The following is a 20,947-nucleotide window of genomic DNA, read 5'->3' as shown; positions in this document are numbered from 1 at the left end:
ATATTGTCGCTTTTGGCGGTTGTCATAAGCGCACACATTCAAAAAAGGGTCGTATTTCAAAACCACCCACTATTATACATCAATTCCACATAGATTTTCTTGAATTATACCGTTCAATACCACACACACTGATACCTATATTTTATCAATAATACACACATTTCCTCTATGACACATTTATATAAGATCACCTTATCATTTACTATTTAAAACTTTCGGGATTATTATTGTGGTATTGAATGATAAGTGTGAGGTTTTGAAAGACGCCCATCCCTTTTCTAACTTTTCTCATTGATAAAGATTTATACTTTATTTCGATCAAAAATCTAGCAGTTATTTGTATTTGTACACATTAATGTATACTTATATAAAAGCAACCTATTATGTGTATAAAAAAACATGTCTTAACTGATTCATCATCATCACCTAACCGGAACTATGGGAGCTATGAGTATGCAATTTGATCAGCTGTTTCGTTTTATGATGTAATAAATACCCTTTAAAAAATGATTTTCCCAAATTGTAAAAAGGGGATAAAAAGGCAAAAGCATTATATTTGGTACGACTTGCCGTCGGCATCGTACCTTAAAAAGCACCATGCCTGCAACTAGGGGTTCTCAAAGTATATAATACATATTTAAGCTCAAAAAAGGCAATACCACAAATGCTGTGTGCAAAAAGGTACCTACTGGTATGAATAAAATATGAAAATTTAAATGTTGGTGAGTTTTAATATCAGCATAAAAAATAATGTCACAATGACGTCGTAAGTCCTTATAACTTTTTAGAAGAGTAAACTGAAACAACTATTTTCTTGTTAAAGCTAGGTGTTCTAATAAATAATATTATCAACGATGATAATACTAATAATAATGGTAATGATCTTAAGGCAATCTCCAACTGTAACATTATAAAAACTGATGAAAAAATCTAATATTACATAGTTAAGTTCACTTGTTACACATTTTGTATATGTACACACGATAAGTAGTTGAAATAATGCTTCGATTTTCAACTTATTTTATGAATTTATAAAAACAATTTGAGTTATTGTGTAACTTTAAAAAAATGAAGGAATATACTTATAATTTTCAAAATATTTTGACTCATGTTGAGCTATTTATAAACAAATGAAATATTCTAGTTTTATTAGTTTTTTTTGTATTGAGGTACATAATTTTTTGGTCGATCAAAAAACTTTAAAATGTAATACAATGTTCCTCAAAAGTTTTTTTTGTAAAAATTAAAAAAAATAATTTAACATGAACCCATAGTTATATAATACGAGAGTCTGAAGTTATAATTTTGACTAATTTGTCAAAATCACGAATCGAATTTGTTAATAATTTTTTTTTATAAGTATCTAAGATTTGAAAATTGAATACATATTAATCATAAGTTTTCCTATCGAATGAATAATAAATTATTTACTATATTACATTGCAGTAAAATTGTTTTTTAAAAACGTTGAATTAAATATTTAAAAATATTTTTTATACGATTTTGAAACGTTTCATTAAAAATGGTATTGATACATAAATATTATGACCTCCTAACAAGATATAAATATCTTTCTCCCAATAAAACAATAATTAATAAAATACGTTAGTATATTTTCAAATAACCATTTAATCAAATGGTTGTTAACTTTAAACTCTTTAAATAAAATACAAGCAATATACTTAATACTAACACGAATCAAATAAAACAAATATTAGCATAATGAATTATAACTTATAAGTTCAATGCATTTTCCACGACTTGAGAACTGGGTTGTAAATGAGTCTGTATTAATGATCCAGTTGGTATAATAGTCATTTCAGCTATCTGAAAATAGATGTTTAAAAAATTAAGCATAACATTATAATAATATTTTCATTCGTGAGGATAAATTATTATTATTATGAAAATAGAGAACATATTTTAGTTATAATTCATGGAGTAAAATTAACTGTTAAAATTTATTCCATAAATATTACGGATGAACTTTTATTTTTTTCAAACTTTTTGTTAAGAATATTTAATATAAAATATCATGTATGATAATTGATAATTACTTGCTAGGTAAATATATAATAGAATTTATTTATACGCGTAGCTATACACCTCACTAGTTATCCGATGTACAAACTCCAAAAACGATAATTCGTATACCTAAGTTTAGATGATTTAATGTCACTAAAACTTTAGAAAAATATACACCCCAGATATAATTAACAATTTTAAAATACAGCACTTTAAGTTTTTTTTTTTTTTTATTGCAATGTCACCTATTCCGGATAGGCTATTCGACATGATTCAAACTTTCTTAATATCTCTAAGAACATTCTCTTAATCCTGGCTTAATAGGTGGGTATGTAAGCAACGTTTTGATACGTTACGACCACTTGTCTCGTCTATCACGTGATTCTCCACTTTCGTATTACGACAATGACGACCAACGTGTAGAACTACAAGTATAGAGACGGTATAAAACATACCAGGGATGTGCTGACTTGATGAAAACTGGATTTTTTTCTGGTATACCTATCTATTTTGTCGTGCTCTCAAGTATTAGTCAAAATCGGTAGACTTTTGAGCCAAGTAACCACAATTGTTATTCAAACATAAATATGCACATGGCCTTTTATATATTAAAACTAGAATAATAAATGTCGTAAAATACGATCGGTTTGCGGGTCTATGGTGTTCTACGTATGTAATATTTGATGGAATACCCGGATTGTATATAGGTACAAGAATTATATGCGTTTATAAGTAAACCGGTGATTTTGGGAGTGGTCAACATTTTTATCGGTCCTCGTAAATAAATATCTGTTAACATATAGGATTAGCATTTTTAATCAAATATTTTTTTTGTAATTTTTATTAAATTATTTTACATGGTATGGGGTTCTTTTATGCATTTGGTTTTTTGCCGTTTCTATTCAAACATTTCATAATGCAATTTATTTCAACTTACTGTTTAAATACAACTATTTAAAAATTATCAAACATTTGTTTCAAACGCCGGCCGTAATAGCTATAACGATTATGGCTGAGGTAATAAATAAATCATGTGTGCATTACAAAAAAAATAACAATTTTTAATAATTCTTGATTGAAGTTCCCAATTCGGTAAATGTTTGATCAAGTCAATTTATTTTGTTCTATAATATGACAATTCAAATATTGTAGCAAGTGTTTAAACAGAATTTCTGAGTAGCTAAGTACTAAACTAGATTTATACCATATTTGATAAATCAATACAAATTCTTAAACGTCTACAAATATTTTTACTTACAAGAACATTTGGTGGCGTTGCCAAAGAAGTGATTACGGCATTCGCGACATCTTCTACCTGGAGAAATGTTGTATCCACTGTAGATCGGTCTGTGATGATTTTCCTGACATCTGCTAACATATCTGTTCTCACCGGTCCCGGGCTAACACTCTAAATATAAAATTAAATACATATTATCATTAAATGTTTTATTAATCGACAGTCTATGAGTGATCACAAAAATGGCAATCGATATGGAGTGGTATTTCATCGGCCCGCCATGTACCGGCAACAGTTTGAATAATATAATACAAATGAGATGTGTCCGAATCTATATTCTAAAATAAGTGTCGGAGAACCTTAAGAACAATTTTTTTTAGCAAGCACTAATCTAATATTCAAAAACATGAAACGACTTGAATTAAAAAATCTGTAGAATAGTATACCGGGACTTATTCAAGTATAAAAATATATTCTGCATCGAGGAAGCCTTTTACAAACCGAAAATAATATAAACCCAGATTTAAAATAATAATATGTATGTATCATTGTCTCCTACTATCCTATAACATGTGGACATCATCAAATCTTACTTATAAATACTAAACGTAAATGCAAGTGTAACTGCAGCAGATTTATAATACTAGATATGGTAACAAGTTCGACTGGTTAATATTACACATTTTATGAACATTAACTTTTTTAAATTTTTCTTCTAATTTTTCTAACATTTGTAACCTTTTTATCTGCTTCGTGTTTCAGTGTTTTAACTTCTCCACACTCTCACCACCCACCACTGATATAGAGGTAAACATAATGTGTTGCGCTTCCAAAGTGAATTCTACCACTAAAATATAAATATGATTGAGGTATACTAAAAGAGTATTGGCCATTGGGTCAATTTGAATATTATATAAATTGAATTTCGGTACGCAGTCTCTGTTACTAATCAATATAAATTAATAACCTGTACATTTCAAACATAGATAAGTTATCAGAAAACAGTTCGATATGACAATACAACACATGGATAATAATTTATAACGATTTCGTTATGTGAAACGTGTGTTTTGAAACTAAAAATTATTAAAAGAACTAATTAAACATATATTTTTGGTACAAATCCGCGAGTAGTCAGGCCGTTTTCAGATTATATTGCAATTAATTATTAAATACCAGATTCTCATGCAACCACAACTTTTTATCGGTGTTCAACACACGATAGAAACAAGTCACAAAGCTAAATTAAGTGTACTATAGATTAATTTATACATAGTTTTATCCCGCATGTTACGGTGTTTTTGTATTAATATGTTTATCATAAATAATTGTACTCCGATATTTCACCAAAATGCACGTTTTTGTATTATTAGGTACAGGCATTCTAGATATTAATTATTTGTAATGTGTACCTATATTACTCAATCACTTAATCACTGGCCACTGCGTTAGAATTAGAATTTAATATAATACGATGTAGGTATAATAAAGATAACGTAGCTGTGACAACTTTACTATATTATACAACCGATACGGCTATAAACTTTAGTAAGTATACAGTCTTTACCCGTCGTGGCTGTAGGAAAAAAAAATGTACAAAGTATATTTTATTAACGTACTGTGAATTAAATTAAATTGTGTAATAGTATGATTTAGGATTATCTACAACATACAAAATTACTATAATATGAAGTAAATATAAAAAAGAAAGTTTAATTTTAAGTATCTACACTAAAACAATTGTATTGTTCACCAATAATTCCAGCATCTAGTACTACACCAAAAACGTAAAGGTATTGCACATTTTGGCATTTTAATTGTATGTTTTTCAGGTGTTTGCTTCACAAATTTCTTGTATTGAATTGTACTGTAATATACACGGTGCCCCCTCATTTTTATAAACTCAGAATTCAACAAGCGATCTACGTAACTTAACTTGCGAAGAGAGATGATGCAACGAGTGAGACTAGATTATGGCTTATGTATATAATAAACAATCTAGAACGTCCCCCCCCCCCGTGACTTTTCACCCCCGATGCAAGGAACGTCTCCCCTTCCCGGAACGGAACGATTTTCTCCCGGACAAAAAATAAAACTGAAAATATTAAACAATAATAACAATATACGATGCAAATAAATTTGCTCAATATAATCCTATTAAATTAATACAAACATATAATTCAATAATACGTCATAATAGCACTTTTGCTATTTTCCAAATGCCAATACAAATTCACTAGGTAATATAAATATTAAAAGTATTAAACACTACACAAATATAAATTATAAATATTTATATAAATATTATGATATAATTAAATAATACAAGTCAAATAAAACGTAACTTATATTTTTTATTCTAGTAATATAGCTCACGGAAATTAAAATTTTTTAAATATCAATACACGATGATTGAATATTTCTGATAAAACCAAAGAACCTTTTTTCCAATCTATTTTTATGTGTAAAAAAATATATTTTTGTTCAGGTGGGAAATGTCTCTGTGCGGGGGGGACGCCCAGTACCGCTAAAATTGGTGGTGGGGGTAAGTCACGGGAGGGGGGTATAAATACCATAATAAACTAAAATACCTATGTCCCATATAAAACAATATTATATTATTTTGATGCGTATCGTTATGAAGCATATTTTTCATTGTATTAATACCGTACTACGCCGTGTAATCGAAGACGGAGATCACAAGATAAACATATGTATGTGTGATATTTACAGTTATTCTAAATATATAGTACACTATAATATACACTGAAAATCACTTATTAATGACCGCTTAACATTTTTGCTGATATAACGATAGTCAAAATAATTTTTTTTTTTTTTTTATTGAACTTAAGCTTCGGCAACTGAGGCCATTAGCTGTAGTAGGATTTGTATTGTAAGGTATTCTAATCTATGTATTGTAGTTTGTATTGTATATTTTTTGGAACGGTAGGGGGGAACACGTGTGTGTTTGTTTTGGCAGAATTTTGTTAAGCCATAAAAGCAAAAACACTAAAACATTTTTCGTGTTGTATAATAAGAGAAGAGTGTTCAACAGCAATCGTGGCATATTAATAACATATTATAACAAAATAACGAATTTTATCGAAAGATCATCACAGTATCAGCAAATTAATAGCTTCTCAGCCAGTTCCTAAAACGTTCAGTGTAAAAATTAAAATGTGTTTTTATTTTATGGTTTAGCTTTTAAATGATTTGATTAACTCTAGATACTTACAACGAAAAACATGAATACTATTGACAATTTGTGTGTAATGCTTTGGTAGTTATGTTTCCATAAATACTTATACCAATATGGCAATATATCATAGTAGTTGTCGTGATATATATTATGAATTTTCAATTTATAAAAGTATTGACACCCCAATCAAAATCCTGAAAGGCCAAGAAACAATAAGGGCTACACAAAAATGATTATTCATCTGTATAATACATCTTCGTTTTATTGAGCTCATCGTGGAACAATTCATAACACTATAAGTAAACAAATAAAAATATTGACCAATAAAGAATACATATTATCAATTATAATATAACTATATAAGCGTAATCCTTGGCTTTTCATCTCAGTGCAAAACCATTCCCGAGAGAGTTGGGTTGGAAAATTAACTCACAACATTTTAATTAGTACTTGATGAACGTTCAACAAAAAATGAATACAACAACAAAGTGTACATTATTACAGCGAGTAAGACCCTGCTAAAGTAGAGATCTTTGAGAGTGTAATAAAAAAAACAACTTAAGCAACTGATAAGTATAAAAATGCAACACACGTCCTGTATTTACTTGACAGTGTTGGCTATTTTATTAAGGCAAAAATGCAGGCGATTTCTATATATTTACGTTGCGTAGAGGCTGTATACAACGGTAAAAATAAAAACATTTGACTTCAAAGATTCATTTCAACAACTTCAAAAAACGATCACGCCTCGTAGAATTATTCTTACAGTCTTATTTCCATCCCTTTTTATTCGAAAAAGGAAAATTGTATTCTGGTTGCTATATTGGACTCGATTTTTGAATAACTTAAAGTAACGTCAATAAAATATATTTCAAAATACCCAACTACTCAAAGATTTGTGAATATTTAGATACTTATTACAACTTATGAAAGTAGAGTTGTTGAAACTCAATATGAGTTTCATAAGATTCCAATATGTGACCTGTATAAAGTTTTCATCTTAAAATAAATAAAAAAATTATGAAAACCTGACTAATTCGGGAATTTTTCTTTTAGTTGAGCATGTTATTGTATTCTTAAAATAGTAAGCTGTCCAAATACAAAATAAAAAACCTATCTACAAGACAAACGTTAAATAATGAAGGCAGCGATCATAGATAGTAGAAGGATAGATAGTCTTTAATGTGGAAGAGAGAAAGACGATCTTTCACTCTCTCTAGGGGTTGTTTGTTAAGTTATGTTATATTTGTATATGCATGTGATAAGGTTACATAGCTCATATATTCTAATATTATCTATGGCAGTGATTACAAAATCTATTCTCAATATTACTATAAAGGGTATAGCACGATAAGTTGAGATACCGTTAGGAAATGAAGAAAATTGTGTTGCTAAAAATAAAAGATAAAGTTTCCGCTTATTTTGGTTTTGGTTATAAACTTTTAATGTTCTAACCAACTATTGTGATCTAATGATCTTAGACGACCTTAGACTGTTTGAGAGTAAAATAAAAATGTGATTATATTCCTATTATTCTGTGCATAGAATATGGTATTTTTTGGCTTATCGATTAAAATATATATAGCTGTGTCGACAAACAGTTGCCAAGAAAACCTCTTGATAGTATTATTATTGCTATAAAAATGTACAAAAAATAAAATATCTCTAAATAGACTATAGTCCATAAACTATAGTTGATTTTTATCATCCCTTAAATTATTATTAAGCACCTATTATTTTTATGTTTTTTTCGAGTAAGCGAAAAGATAAAATTATTTCGTTTATTATTTATACATTAAACTGGCTGAAAATATAAAATATATCAAAACGCAGTAAATTTATATTTATATAAAAATGCATATGACAGTTAATAACTAACCTAATTTGGAAATATATTTAAAGCATGATTTATACTTATTTAAATTTTTTTAATATTATACAAAGTACGGTTTTTAAGGAAATTATCTAAAAAGGAAACGTCTGGTTATTGACCAAAACATAATAAAACATATTGTACTTGACTAAAATAAAATAGAAACTACAATAGAAAGCTTTTAAAAAGATAAAATAAATTACAAATTTTATGAGGGAAACTTCGTAAGAGCCCGTAAAGCAGTTTTTAATCACATTTAAAGAGACAATTATATTTTATATACAATAAGAGTGTATTACGGTATACCTAAACAGGCTATACATAAATACCTAATAGTAAGAACTAAACACTTTAAATTTCTTCTGAAGAACCTAGAGACATATCTAAAAATATAAATAGTGCAGATACTAACGAAAAAGGTTTTGAAATAATTTTTAATTTTAACAATAATAATAACGAACAAAAAAATGCACGTCAACGTATTTACATCAAAAATTAAAATGTATCCCATCTTTAATTTATCTGAAAAAAAATGTTCAAACCTCAATATTATAATATCATAATCACGACGGCCATTTTCATAATATGTATTAGTATTGCTGTAGATATTAATTTTTACATCAAGGTTTTTCCTCCAGAATATAATATAATTCTACTTTGAAGAATATTCGAAACACCATCACATGTCTGTATATTAGTATATGCCATTAATTGGCTTAAATATTATATTATTATTGTATTTTAAATATCAATTAAAATCGTTACTTTTTATAAAGAAATAATAATAATATGCAATTGGACAATTAGCCATATAGGAGTAACAACTAACAGTAAGATTATCTCGTCATACGTTTTATAATACAATAATTGTATAATATTATATTGTATTCTACTTTACCGAAACTTTGATTTTTGATCCAGTTAATTGTAATTCATGTCGAAGTCCATCGCACAGTATCGTAACTGCATTCTTTGAAGCGTTGTACATTTTGAACCCAAAATACGGAGTTAAACCATGACCAGCAATACTAAAATCAAATAATAGCCACATAGGTATCTATAATAATAAGCACTTTTATAGTTAATTTTAATAAATAATTTAATAGTAAAAAATCTTGTTCGTTAAGCTATTTGTGGAATGTAAACACATAAACATGATTAAAAAAATATAATACGCATCCAACTTCGACAGTGGCAGTGGGATGTAGGACTATTTGAAACAATGCTTTATGTCTGTAATGGGTGGGTGTATTATCGTGAGACCTCAAGTCATCTATACAAACATCATGACAAATATTAAAATTAATTATTAATATAATATTGTATTACCGAGCTTAGAATTAGCACCCTGAAACTCTCTTTGGTGGGTTTGGAGGAGGTATAAAAATACAAAATTTCGTTCTAATAAGAATCAACTATTCACTGAAAATGTTTAGGGGTAGCTCTTATTAGTCTTTATGAACTTAATCAAAGTAAAACACGTTTTATACAATAAAAATAAATTACCTATTTATTTGAATAATGTGCCCATCGATTTTGTTTTTTGTCATCGATTTATAAGCTTCTCTCGAACACACGCTCAATGCCAGAACATTGAGATCAAATGTTTCTTCCCAATCCTCCAGTTTTCCGTCTTTATCGCAAAAACGATATTTAAAGCCTTACGAGCATTTCTATTTTTATTCCATATGTAGGTGTACTTACTTAAAAGGCTCGATACTTTTGCAACTCCAGCATTGTTAATTAAAATACTGGGGCCTCCTAGTGTTGAATCTACCCACGAAAAAACATCTTTTACAGCTTGTTCGTTAGTGACGTCGCATACCTTTGTATAAATAGTCCCGTAGCTTTTGTCAGTTACAGATTCGGCTAATTCCTAAGAACAAACCAAATATTGAAATATGTGTGTTTATAATACGTAATAAATTGTACTATAAAGCCAATACACATTTATTAACCTAACTAGTATGCTGTTAAAGTGTATCAGTATTAAAGTTTATTTTTCAATTATTTAATAAATTCGAACTGTCAAGAACTGTCATTATTAAAATATGTTTTCCAATAATCTAATATTTAGATATTACTTTTTTTTATTATCTCTCCAACCTTTTTGCTTATCTTCACCCGCTTCTCAATAACACTCAACAACACCCAGTCACGTCTCGAAAGACACTGGCATGTCGAGTCGTCGAGATCTCATTTATTCTTCAACTAGCTGAATTACCCGGCTTCTCCCATGTGTAGTTTTGTTTTTTTCTTATTTACAATATATCCCTATAACTTCTCGGAACAATTCTAATCTACACGACGGACAAAAAAGATAAGTTACAGGTAGCTGGAAACCCGCAGGCCACCATGAGCCCTTGTCGTACAGCACAATACGTATTGGCGATGAATAATTAAAACGCAACATTTTTAAAAATTCTTCCTCATTGCAGGGTGAAAATATGAGAAGAACTTATATTCCAAATTTCATGTTCGTACGTTGAGTAATTTTTGAGTTACAGCGATCAGTGACTAAGTGGTATTTGGATTTTATATGTATATATTTGCCTCCTAAGTGTTGTACGTATACATTGATAAACAACCCCTCCCCATCATATTTTCTCATTAAATTATTCTTTTTTGTTGTTTGAATTTTATACTAATTTATTATGTTGATGACAGGCACAGCGCACTATAAGTATTGAATTTAAAAAAAAAAATTGGTTTCTTTTATGACAAATAATGTCATATTTATATTTCAATTTTTTTTTTGTAAAAGTGTAAATGATATATAATTAAGTATAATATATTATGTACAGTTAATGTACAAACTACTTGCATAATATATTTTAGAAAAATACGAAATTCTACGAGACAATAGTTAAAAAAGCGGGTAAGTGGATGTCGCTCTGCTGTACAGTAGGTTGCAAATGGGTCACTGTATAATGGATGGAATTAAATTTGAATTCAATGATACAATATCATTGTATAAGAAAAACGATTCTGAGTGGAGACGGTATGTCAGTCTTGGTTTAAGACATATTACATACTACTATTACATACACATTATCTATGGTATTAGTAAAATAATTGACTTAATCGTAATATTAAACTGTAGATTGTATAGATAGGCCATATTTTGATTTTTTTGATTCTTCAGTTTCATATTATACCGACGAATAATATTTTTAAATTACAACAAAAAACCAAAATCGTTATTACTGATTTTAATATCTAATTTCGTCCAATTTTGAATTAAAAATGTCTGTAAAAAATAACTGTGTTTATGTATTTTGTAGATTTTTTGGTTACAGTATGAACTATTTATGATAATCTCTGTTTTAATTTTCAATCCTTAGTTATAAAATCTGAACATTTTATAATTTTTTAATTACAGTGATTAATAATTTTCGAGATTTTGATCAATCTTGTCAAAATTCGAATTTTAAATGCTTATAAAAAAAATTTGTGCTTTGTATTTTAAATATTTCACAATTGCTATTGTAAAAATATATCAGGAGCCTCGCATTAAATTTTCAAGCTTTTTCGCCCAACAAATAAAATTTTATTGGTATTTATAGAAAAAAAAACTAAGAAAATTGACAATTGACAATGTCTGTAAACATCTCAAAAAGAGTCAAATTATTTTCAAAATTGTATCGTGTTTAGAAAATGCTAATATCAATATTCAGTGAAATTTTCAAGTATCTACAGCCATTCGTTTTTTAATTACAACAAAAACAGAAAATCGTTACATGAGAAATCGAGTGAATATCAAATGTTGTAAAAATATAAATTTCAAGCGCTCATAAAAATTTAATTTGACTTTCTTCTAAAATTTTTTTTTTTTGATAAAGGTATACAAACTTATGAGGAATCTTGTATTAAATTTTAAAATCTTAGATTTAAAAACAAAATTTTTTATGAATTTCTAACTTAAAATAATTTCCAAATTTTCGTCGTTTTTACGTATTTTGTCAATATTTGAACTTTAAATGCTTATAAAAAAAAAACTGTGACTAAAGATTTTTAATTTTTTTCATCTGCCTTTGAAACAATATACTAGGAGCCTTGTATTAAATTTTCAAGTTTTTTTAACCAACAAATAAAATTGCTATTTAATAAAAGCTTTTTCGCCCAACAAATAAAATTTTATTGGTATTTATAGAAATAAAAACTAAGAAAATTGAAAACTGACAATGTCCGTAAACAGTTCAAAAAGAGTCAAATTATTTTCAAAATTTTACCGTGTATAGAAAATACAAATATAAACAACCTATGAAAATTTCATATATCTACGGTCATTTTTTTTAGAGTTACAACAAAAACCAAAATCGATTTAAATCGATTTTGCGTAAAAATCCCCGTTTTTCCTTAATTTTTCTTTTGTTTTTCACGTCGCTTTTGAAAACTACTGGGAAATTTTTACTTTTGACCTCCCAAAGTACCAACTAGATTCACTTTCCAATCAGAAAAGTTGCTGTTGAAGAAAATCTAAGCAGTTTTACTGTCCTAAAAGGTGATGACAGACACAAAAGAAAATAAAAAAAAAATAAAAAAACACACATCATTGTAAAATCAATACATTCATCGTTCCACTCTGAATCTAAAAATGAATTGTGTGGAAAATAATTGGTGCTTCATAACTGATGATCCGTAGGTCCAACTAATCAACAATGACAGTTTATACTGTTTGTATTTTTTGATCGTTAATTGATTAACATAATTAATCTACAATAACTACAATATTGGGAATTGTATGTGTTTGAATAGTATAGGTACTTACAATATGAGGTTATTGATGTAATTAATAAGTAGTCCCGAAATTATTGTTAACTGCAAACACTAACATAAGATTTTAAGTCGATTACTATAAACTAGATAACATCATCGCAATTAGTTGTGGCACTCGGCGTGGCATTGCTAAAATTATGCCCGACTAAGGTAAACAATAATCATTAGGTACCTATCAAATAATAAATATTGATTTTATAAATATAATATAATGTAATAGAAAGTTTAGACTTCAGTCACTGGCAACTATATTTCAAATAATTTTCTGTGATTAAACCTTCAAGTACAAATAGTTGTCATCAAAGCCAAATAATCTGTTTTTGTGGTCATTATTTGCACGGTGCATACAGTGCGTTTGATGATTCTACCGACGAAATCTTATAACACGCCGAACGCCTAATACGACACCGACAAGTACCTATCAGGTGGTACACGATGAATTTTAAAAACCACGAGTTACTCAAAGTTATATTACAAACAATAATTAAAGCCAGTGTCTAGAACGGGTTTTTTTAACTTGTTAAAATCTTATGAAATCGGAACAAGAATAAGTCTATTACTTCAACGACAAACCATTGGATTACTTAAGTCGTCATTACTTCAAAATTTAAATCTTAATATTGATCGAACAAATCCGTGTTCGAATATTCAACTATTATTTCAACTACCTACCTATAAGTATTATATAATCAACTACGATAAATTCCTTTCCATAATTATCCATCAGCTGTAACCTAATACCTATTCTTACCGCTCCGTAATCACCGATAAAATTTGCATTCCATAATCACAGCTTTATCATCCCATCGCAGTCATCCGCTTAACTCAACTACATACGCTTTTTAATTGCAATTATTTTATTGAATTTTTATACTATAGTTATGCATTATTATATGTAATCGTCAATAAAAATAAAAAACTACGGTTATTAAATGTCTGAATTGAATTCATCGTACAGCTATAGGTATTACTTTTTAATATAATTGGTGTCGGCAAAATAGTTCCAAGTCAGCTTAATAAATCGAATTTGTTATCCTAGTACAATGCTATTCACAATTCAATAGAAACCAAGAAAAAAATAAAATGAAAATGTGACTCTTGTTTAACAATTATAGTTGACATTTCTCTGAGCTAAATATTGAACCATCAAATTAAATTTACTGAAGACTCGAATAGTCGATACTCGATATGCAGACAAGCACATTACACTCAACAAAATACCAACAGAATACAATCGATTAACGAAATATCTACTTGGTTTAGAGTCTATTTCTAGACTGTTGTTCAACGATATAGCTTTTGTATATGAGTTAATGAATGGTTCATTATTCTTTCCAGAATTCTAAAAGAAGTAAACTTTAATAATTAAAATCCAAATGTTTAGCTTAAGAAAAAAACACCCCCTTTTTTTGTATCACTGTGTTCACCAAATATAATTAAATTTAGTTCGCAGTGCCACCTTTTATATGCCTGTAATAATAATGTAGGTTCCAATTGTGTATGTTGATAAAAAATGTTGGATTGATCAAAAACCTTGAAATTTGATTCGTGGTTCCTCATAATATTTATTATAGCTTCTTAAAAATATTAAAAATACTTACATAGGCTCGAATTTTTTATAGACATTTAAGTATTAAGTTCAAATTTGGGTGAAATTAGATATTTCAACGAAGAATAACACTCGACACTTTTACGTAGGTAGGTACCTATATATTATATTGTATATACCTACACAATGACATTTTCAAAACATTTGGATTCATTTTAAGCTATCCGAACTTATTCACACCGTAAGTCGGCATTCAATCAAAAGTTTATAATAATAATATATTATACTATTAAAGTAATTAAATATTAACAATGAAATAAATGCAATATTTTCTACAAAAATTAATTCAATATGCCGCATAACAGATAGTAAAATAAATGGCAAATATTAACAAAGATAATAATAAACAATGTTTATTTACGACATTCTTGATTACGAATCAAGTTTCTACCTATCATATATACGAATACTAAGGATCAATTTAAAAAGTAAGAAATTATGTTGGCAACAAATTCATTTTACCATTGTTATTTTTATTTAATTGAATTTCACTGTATACAGGAAAGTGAATATTATCTATAAAAGAGGGGGAGGGGTGCGAAATATTTTGAAAATAATAATTTTTTGCTCGAATCCGAGATTCGAATTGATTTAATAAAGCAATGGTTTACCTTGAGCGCGTTTTCTCTCCTGGCGATCGCCACGACGTGCACGCCGCTCTCCGCCAACTTGACCACGATGGCCGCCCCGATTCCAGCACTGGCGCCAGTAACTATAGCCACTTTGCCTCTCCACTGTTCCATCGTGTTACTTATTGTGTTATGGTTGTTATTGGTTCAAAAATATTATGATTCTTCACTCGTGTGCACTCGTATGATGTGTCCCAAAAAAAAAAATTACAAAAAATATTAACGCGGACAGCTGCGGTTGACACTGCCCGCGCGGACCTCGCGGGTGTATAATATTCACTGTTTGTTACGCTGTTCGGAGAATAGAAATGATGCGTATTATTAATACTCCGTTGAAATCACGTGCGTCCTACGCTACACGTTATTATACCTACCTACCAATATTATTGTGCATCATACTCATCAGCCATCGTGACGACGACCACCACCACTGCCGACGAAAAATCTCCGCGTGGAGCGCTGAGCGATTGCAGTCACGTGCACGCATACTAAAATCTAGGTAGGTACCTAGGTACCTACCTATGAGGTACAACCTACTACCTAGTCATGGTATTTCACATTTTCACCGTCGATACAATATATATACACATGCACGCAGTACGTTAGGCACACGTGTTTAGCTATAACATTATGTTTGTATAATATGATCACTGATTAATAACCCTATTATACTATTACATGTAAAGTAACTGCTCTATGATTATGAACTGTGATATTATAAACACCGTGGCCAGTGCACAACCAGCGGTCGAACGGTGGGAAAATACTGTGGTTGACTATAATATAATTGTTATGGCTGGTTACTGAAACGTGAGAAGAGTTCTGCTATCCAATTTTCTGAGTTTTTTTTAAATCTCACCATTGTTAAAATTATATTTTGTAGGCGGTTGCAAAACATCACCGTTTTCCTTCTCGATGGACGATTAAATTTCGTTCTATTGTCTTGCAAGTCTATAAGTAGGTACCTACCATCTAGTTAATAAATGTTTAATGTAGGTATTATATTACCTACCTATGAATGTGTTTAGGCTGTAGCCATAAAGTATAGGTAGTGAAATAACTAGGTAACACGTTATTTTAGATATTTTGAAAGTATTTGTTTATAATCTTTACTTTCAACTTTCAAGTGATTCACACTAATTATTTTAAAAAACTATAAGCGTTTTTGAAGATATTTTCTACATATTTTTAGGTCATTAAAAACCCAAATTTTTGAAAAAATGTTATCGTCATAATTGTATAAGCTTTATTATTTTTTGAATAACAACATAGGTGAGTTTTTAATTGCATATCCGTAAGCAAAATTTTATTCAGGGTATTTTGTTGTATAAAAATCGAGTTTCGGACGAGTAATTAATAAGAGTTCTATGTGTTTAAATTTGTATTCCCACATCCGACACAGCTAGATATCTAGGACTTAACTTGGATAAGCACCTCACTTGGAATAGCCATATCTGTATAAAGATACTTGCCTTAAACGCCCACCTTCGCAGGTTACCAACTCTACTTAAACATAATAAACACTCCAGTTTAAAAATTAAAGTTCTTATGTATAAAACATTACTCAAACCTCTATCATGGACATATGGTCTCCAACTATGGGGCACAGCAAAAGTGTCCAATACCAACAAAATTCAACAATTTCAGAATATTGCTCTTAGGAAAATTACTAATGCTCCACCCTTTGTTTCGAATTACACTATACATAATGACCTGTCAATTTAAACAGTGACAGAAGAAGCTACGAGCGTCTACAAAATCTTTCATGAACGCCTACAAACACACCAAAACCCACTCATTAAAAACCCATCCATCCAAACATTACCTGGCAACCCCAAGCGTCGTTTAAAAAGGAGCTGGTGCAGTGACTTGTTAAGGAACTAATATGAAAGAAGAAAAAAAATAAAAATCAGTATATATAAAATATAGTTAGGTTCATACAATATTCAGTAAATTGCCACTAGTGGGTGGCTTCTTATAACGTATTTCATGTATTATTATAACCTTTATCAAATATGCTAATTGTGCATAAATGTACAGATTGTATATATTATTGTGTAAAATAAAAAAATAAAAATGTACTTAAAGTTAGATGATATTTCAAGTTTCTATGATTAATATTATGCATAAAACAACAAAATATTACATCGTACAGTCGGTGTCCAGTGTACTTCGTCAATGAGTAGGTCACTGCAATGAATGTAATACATTTGAATTCAATGATAAATCTTTGAAGGTATTCGATACAAACGGTTCTGAGAGGAGACGGTCTAACTTTTTGGTACCTACTACCTAACCATGGTTACCAAACAATTATTACAACAATAATATTAAAATTTTAATTTATGTTTATATTGTTTTTCTGATACATTTGCTTAGTACAAACTAGAGCCAATTCGTTACCAGAGACCTTTCTCGGAGTTAATGATTGGAGCATTTTTTCTGCTAGAAAAAGTGCTCAGAAGTTCTGACACAAAAATAAAATATAAAAACATACATAATTGTAAAACCAATAGCTAATAAGTATATCTGTTCAATTAAATTAATTTCACATAAACATTACTACATTAGTATAAGACTTTAAAAAAATGACCAGTTAGCCACAAAAAATTAATATTATGATTAAATTATGGTGAAATACTTCATAAACGTGTTTAAAAAAATACATAAACATGTGCTGTAAATGATACTTTAATAATTTTACTACATTATGAATAATTATAATTATTTACTAAAACTTATTACAACGATATTGATTGTTAAAGTAACATACCCGACATTTATACTATTGTCATATCAATTTTCCTTTTTTACAATTTTTTGACACATTTATAACTGTGTAACAAACACCCATAGTCATTAAAAAAAAAAGATATTATATTTATTAAACCTACCTACATCAAATAATATTCTAGTATTATTTATTGAGTAAAAAATTCAAATAAATATAATAATTTTATTATTCTGTTCTGCTCTGAGGTAGAGAAAAATAAATTATTTAGGAAGTAGATACTTTATGAGGCTTTTAAATGTTTAAATAATTTTTATTTATTGTGGTTGTGGTTTTATTATTTTGTACTTTATCTATGTATTGTGCTTATGTCTTATCAACATGGCAGTATTACCATTTTTTAAATACAAATAACTGCTTTCTACTTGACACTTGCGTAAAAGAGATTTTCAAAAAAAATTGTCATTAATTTATAATACCTAACTGACGTATATATATATCATATGCATAAGTGTATAGATGTGTTGTTAGTGGACCTCAAAGATTTTTTTACAAATTTGGTGGTCCACATAACTAAATATTGTATTTTATAGATTTGCCCTTGAAAACTGTCTAGGGACGCCCCTGCCTATTCAGTAGTCATAATGTACTTTTTTAAGTATGCGTTTCAAATTACCATGGAAAATATACCTATCCTGATTACAGTAATGTGGCCTTTCATAGGTATTATAATTATTATTTTAACACACAATACTTAAAAATTTAATTGTATACATAGGTATTGAGATTTTAAGTAGTTGCATACCAGCCTTGTTAAGAATACTTTTCAAATCTATTCAGAATAGGTGCCAATTTAAATACTTGATGTCATTTGTATTTGAAATATTCATTCAAATACTGTCTTTCGTACGTATTTGAATATAATTATATAAATACAAATACATTTTAGGAGTGTTCTACAAGTATTTTTTATTTTCATATTAAAATGTTTGCACGTTTAACACAAATGTATATTTACCTACTTAAAGTTATTAATAAGTAAGTTCATTTTATAATTCAATAATATTAGATGTCACATACCTATTATATTATCAAGTTAAACTTGGCAAGGTATATATGAATTTTAGGTATTGAGTTGTATGCGTATTTAATGAAATCTCAAAAATTCTTAGAAGCTCTGAAATATTGTGGTAAGACCAATTTTTAAAATTGTAATATATAAAATAAAAAAATTGTTAGTTGAAATACGTCAGTAAAAACAAAAAAAGTATTTAATATTTTAAAATAAAAAACAAAACAAAGTACATTGAAAGTATTTAAAATACGCTTGTCAAAAAGTGTTTGAAAAGTATTTGAAATACCAAAGAATTATTTAAATACAAATATCTAAATAATAAACAAGACTGGTAGAACACCTGAAGAAGTATTTAAACAAAAAAGACCTACCGTAGTGTAAGTGATCTTCGCGTGATGGTTGTTTCTTAGATATGTTTTTAACCAATAAGATGGTAAGCACTTTTGATAACCAATATTGTTATTAATATTACTTGGATTAAAGTGAAGTACCAACGATAGTACTTTATTAATTTCAATGATATTCAACCATGGGTTCAATGACCGTAATAAGAGCTTTAAATGATAAAGTTATAGAACCTACCACTACAACACTACATACGATATGATACACGCATACGGTACTAATTATGGTATTAACTATTAAGTTCTGATAATAAATTACTTTCAATAATAACTATAGTCAACAATTATGATTTTAAAATTTTGAAATTGGTCAACGGTTTAAACAAAAAAATTTACAGTAAACCCATTTATATTTATATCCAGATATTTTTCAATTTTATTTTAATTCACATGTCATATTTATGGGCTTAAAAAGTATAAATATGGAATTATTATTTTTAAACCAATATTTCATAAAATTATAAACAGTCTGTTAATCCCGGAGTTAATATATTATTAGGAAAATTAAATTAATTTTAGGTGCTTATTATATTATACTGTTAGATACTCTTAAAGTTATATAAAAATGATGATTCCTCAAAATAGTTAATGCATATAAATAAATTATTTTATGAATTTTATTACCATTAATCATTGAATATGATCTAATATATATTGTGAGATTTAAAATCTACAGTTATTCGTTTTTGAGTTACTACGAAAAAACAAAATCGATTGTGTCAAAAATTAGTTTTGCCTAAAAATTCCCGTTTTTCTCAATTTTTGTTTTTTGTTTTTTTCTATCACTTTTGAAAATTACTGGTCTTTGGTTTGTTCTTTCCCCTCTTAAAGTAACAAATAGATTGATTTTCCTACCAGAAAAGATGCTTAAGTACAAAATCAAAGCATTTTTACTGTTCCGAAAAGTGATAGTAGACAGAAATAAAAACATATCTATGTAAAATCAACACATTTATCGGAGTGCTTTAAATATTTTATTCGTAATATTTTTCAACTAATTTCTGGCTCGCTTAGCAATAAAACTAATATCCTACAAAAAATATGCAAAATATGCAAAAACTTCCGAGCCCAATTCATAAGATTATAATTCTATATGGTACATTGGTATGTATTATTTTCTATTAATATTTAAAATTTAAACGGAGTAATTAGAAACTATATTAAAGATAAACAATTTATTATTTTTATCGTAGTTATAATATATCTTTAGGCTCTGCTAATATTATATAACTATTAATAAAGCATACCAATATAGTTGTACGTTGTAAATTATAATATTTACGAAAAGCAATGACTTAAAAATAAACTCATAAGTATTTAACATGATTGACTGAATTTTAATTTTTACTATTTTATTAAAGATTTGTCTTTTTAACTTTTATT

At 28.2% G+C, this 20,947-nt stretch overlaps 1 protein-coding gene across 1 annotated transcript; it reads right to left on the bottom strand.

Moving 5' to 3' along the window:
* Positions 1–1,592: 1,592 nt before the first annotated feature.
* Positions 1,593–15,758, bottom strand: LOC111043163 (farnesol dehydrogenase-like). The gene is made up of 6 exons (XM_022328042.1): positions 15,337–15,758; positions 10,042–10,213; positions 9,844–9,970; positions 9,236–9,365; positions 3,284–3,433; positions 1,593–1,827 (listed from the first exon to the last, which is right to left on the bottom strand). Exons 1-6 carry the CDS (start codon positions 15,466–15,468, stop codon positions 1,735–1,737), a joined length of 804 nt encoding a protein of 267 aa, XP_022183734.1. The 5' UTR covers positions 15,469–15,758; the 3' UTR covers positions 1,593–1,734.
* Between the last annotated feature and the right edge of the window lie 5,189 nt (positions 15,759–20,947).

Source organism: Myzus persicae, unplaced genomic scaffold (assembly GCF_001856785.1).
Source record: "Myzus persicae strain clone G006 unplaced genomic scaffold, MPER_G0061.0, whole genome shotgun sequence".
NCBI lineage: Eukaryota > Metazoa > Arthropoda > Insecta > Hemiptera > Aphididae > Myzus > Myzus persicae.
The sequence above is the reverse complement of the archived record's forward strand: the minus strand, read 5'-3'. Positions and strand labels throughout refer to the sequence as shown.

What these genes read in the sequence shown, in the direction of transcription:
- LOC111043163 (XM_022328042.1), bottom strand. Translation starts at nt 15,468, where the DNA reads ATGGAACAGTGGAGAGGCAAAGTGGCTATAGTTACTGGCGCCAGTGCT. An exon ending in AAAAGTATCGAGCCTTTTAA is followed by an intron (nt 9,971 to 10,041) that starts GTAAGTACACCT and finishes TTTGCGATAAAG; the next exon opens with ACGGAAAACTGGAGGATTGG. An exon ending in GATCAAAAATCAAAGTTTCG is followed by an intron (nt 3,434 to 9,235) that starts GTAAAGTAGAAT and finishes TTTTATATTTAG; the next exon opens with AGTGTTAGCCCGGGACCGGT.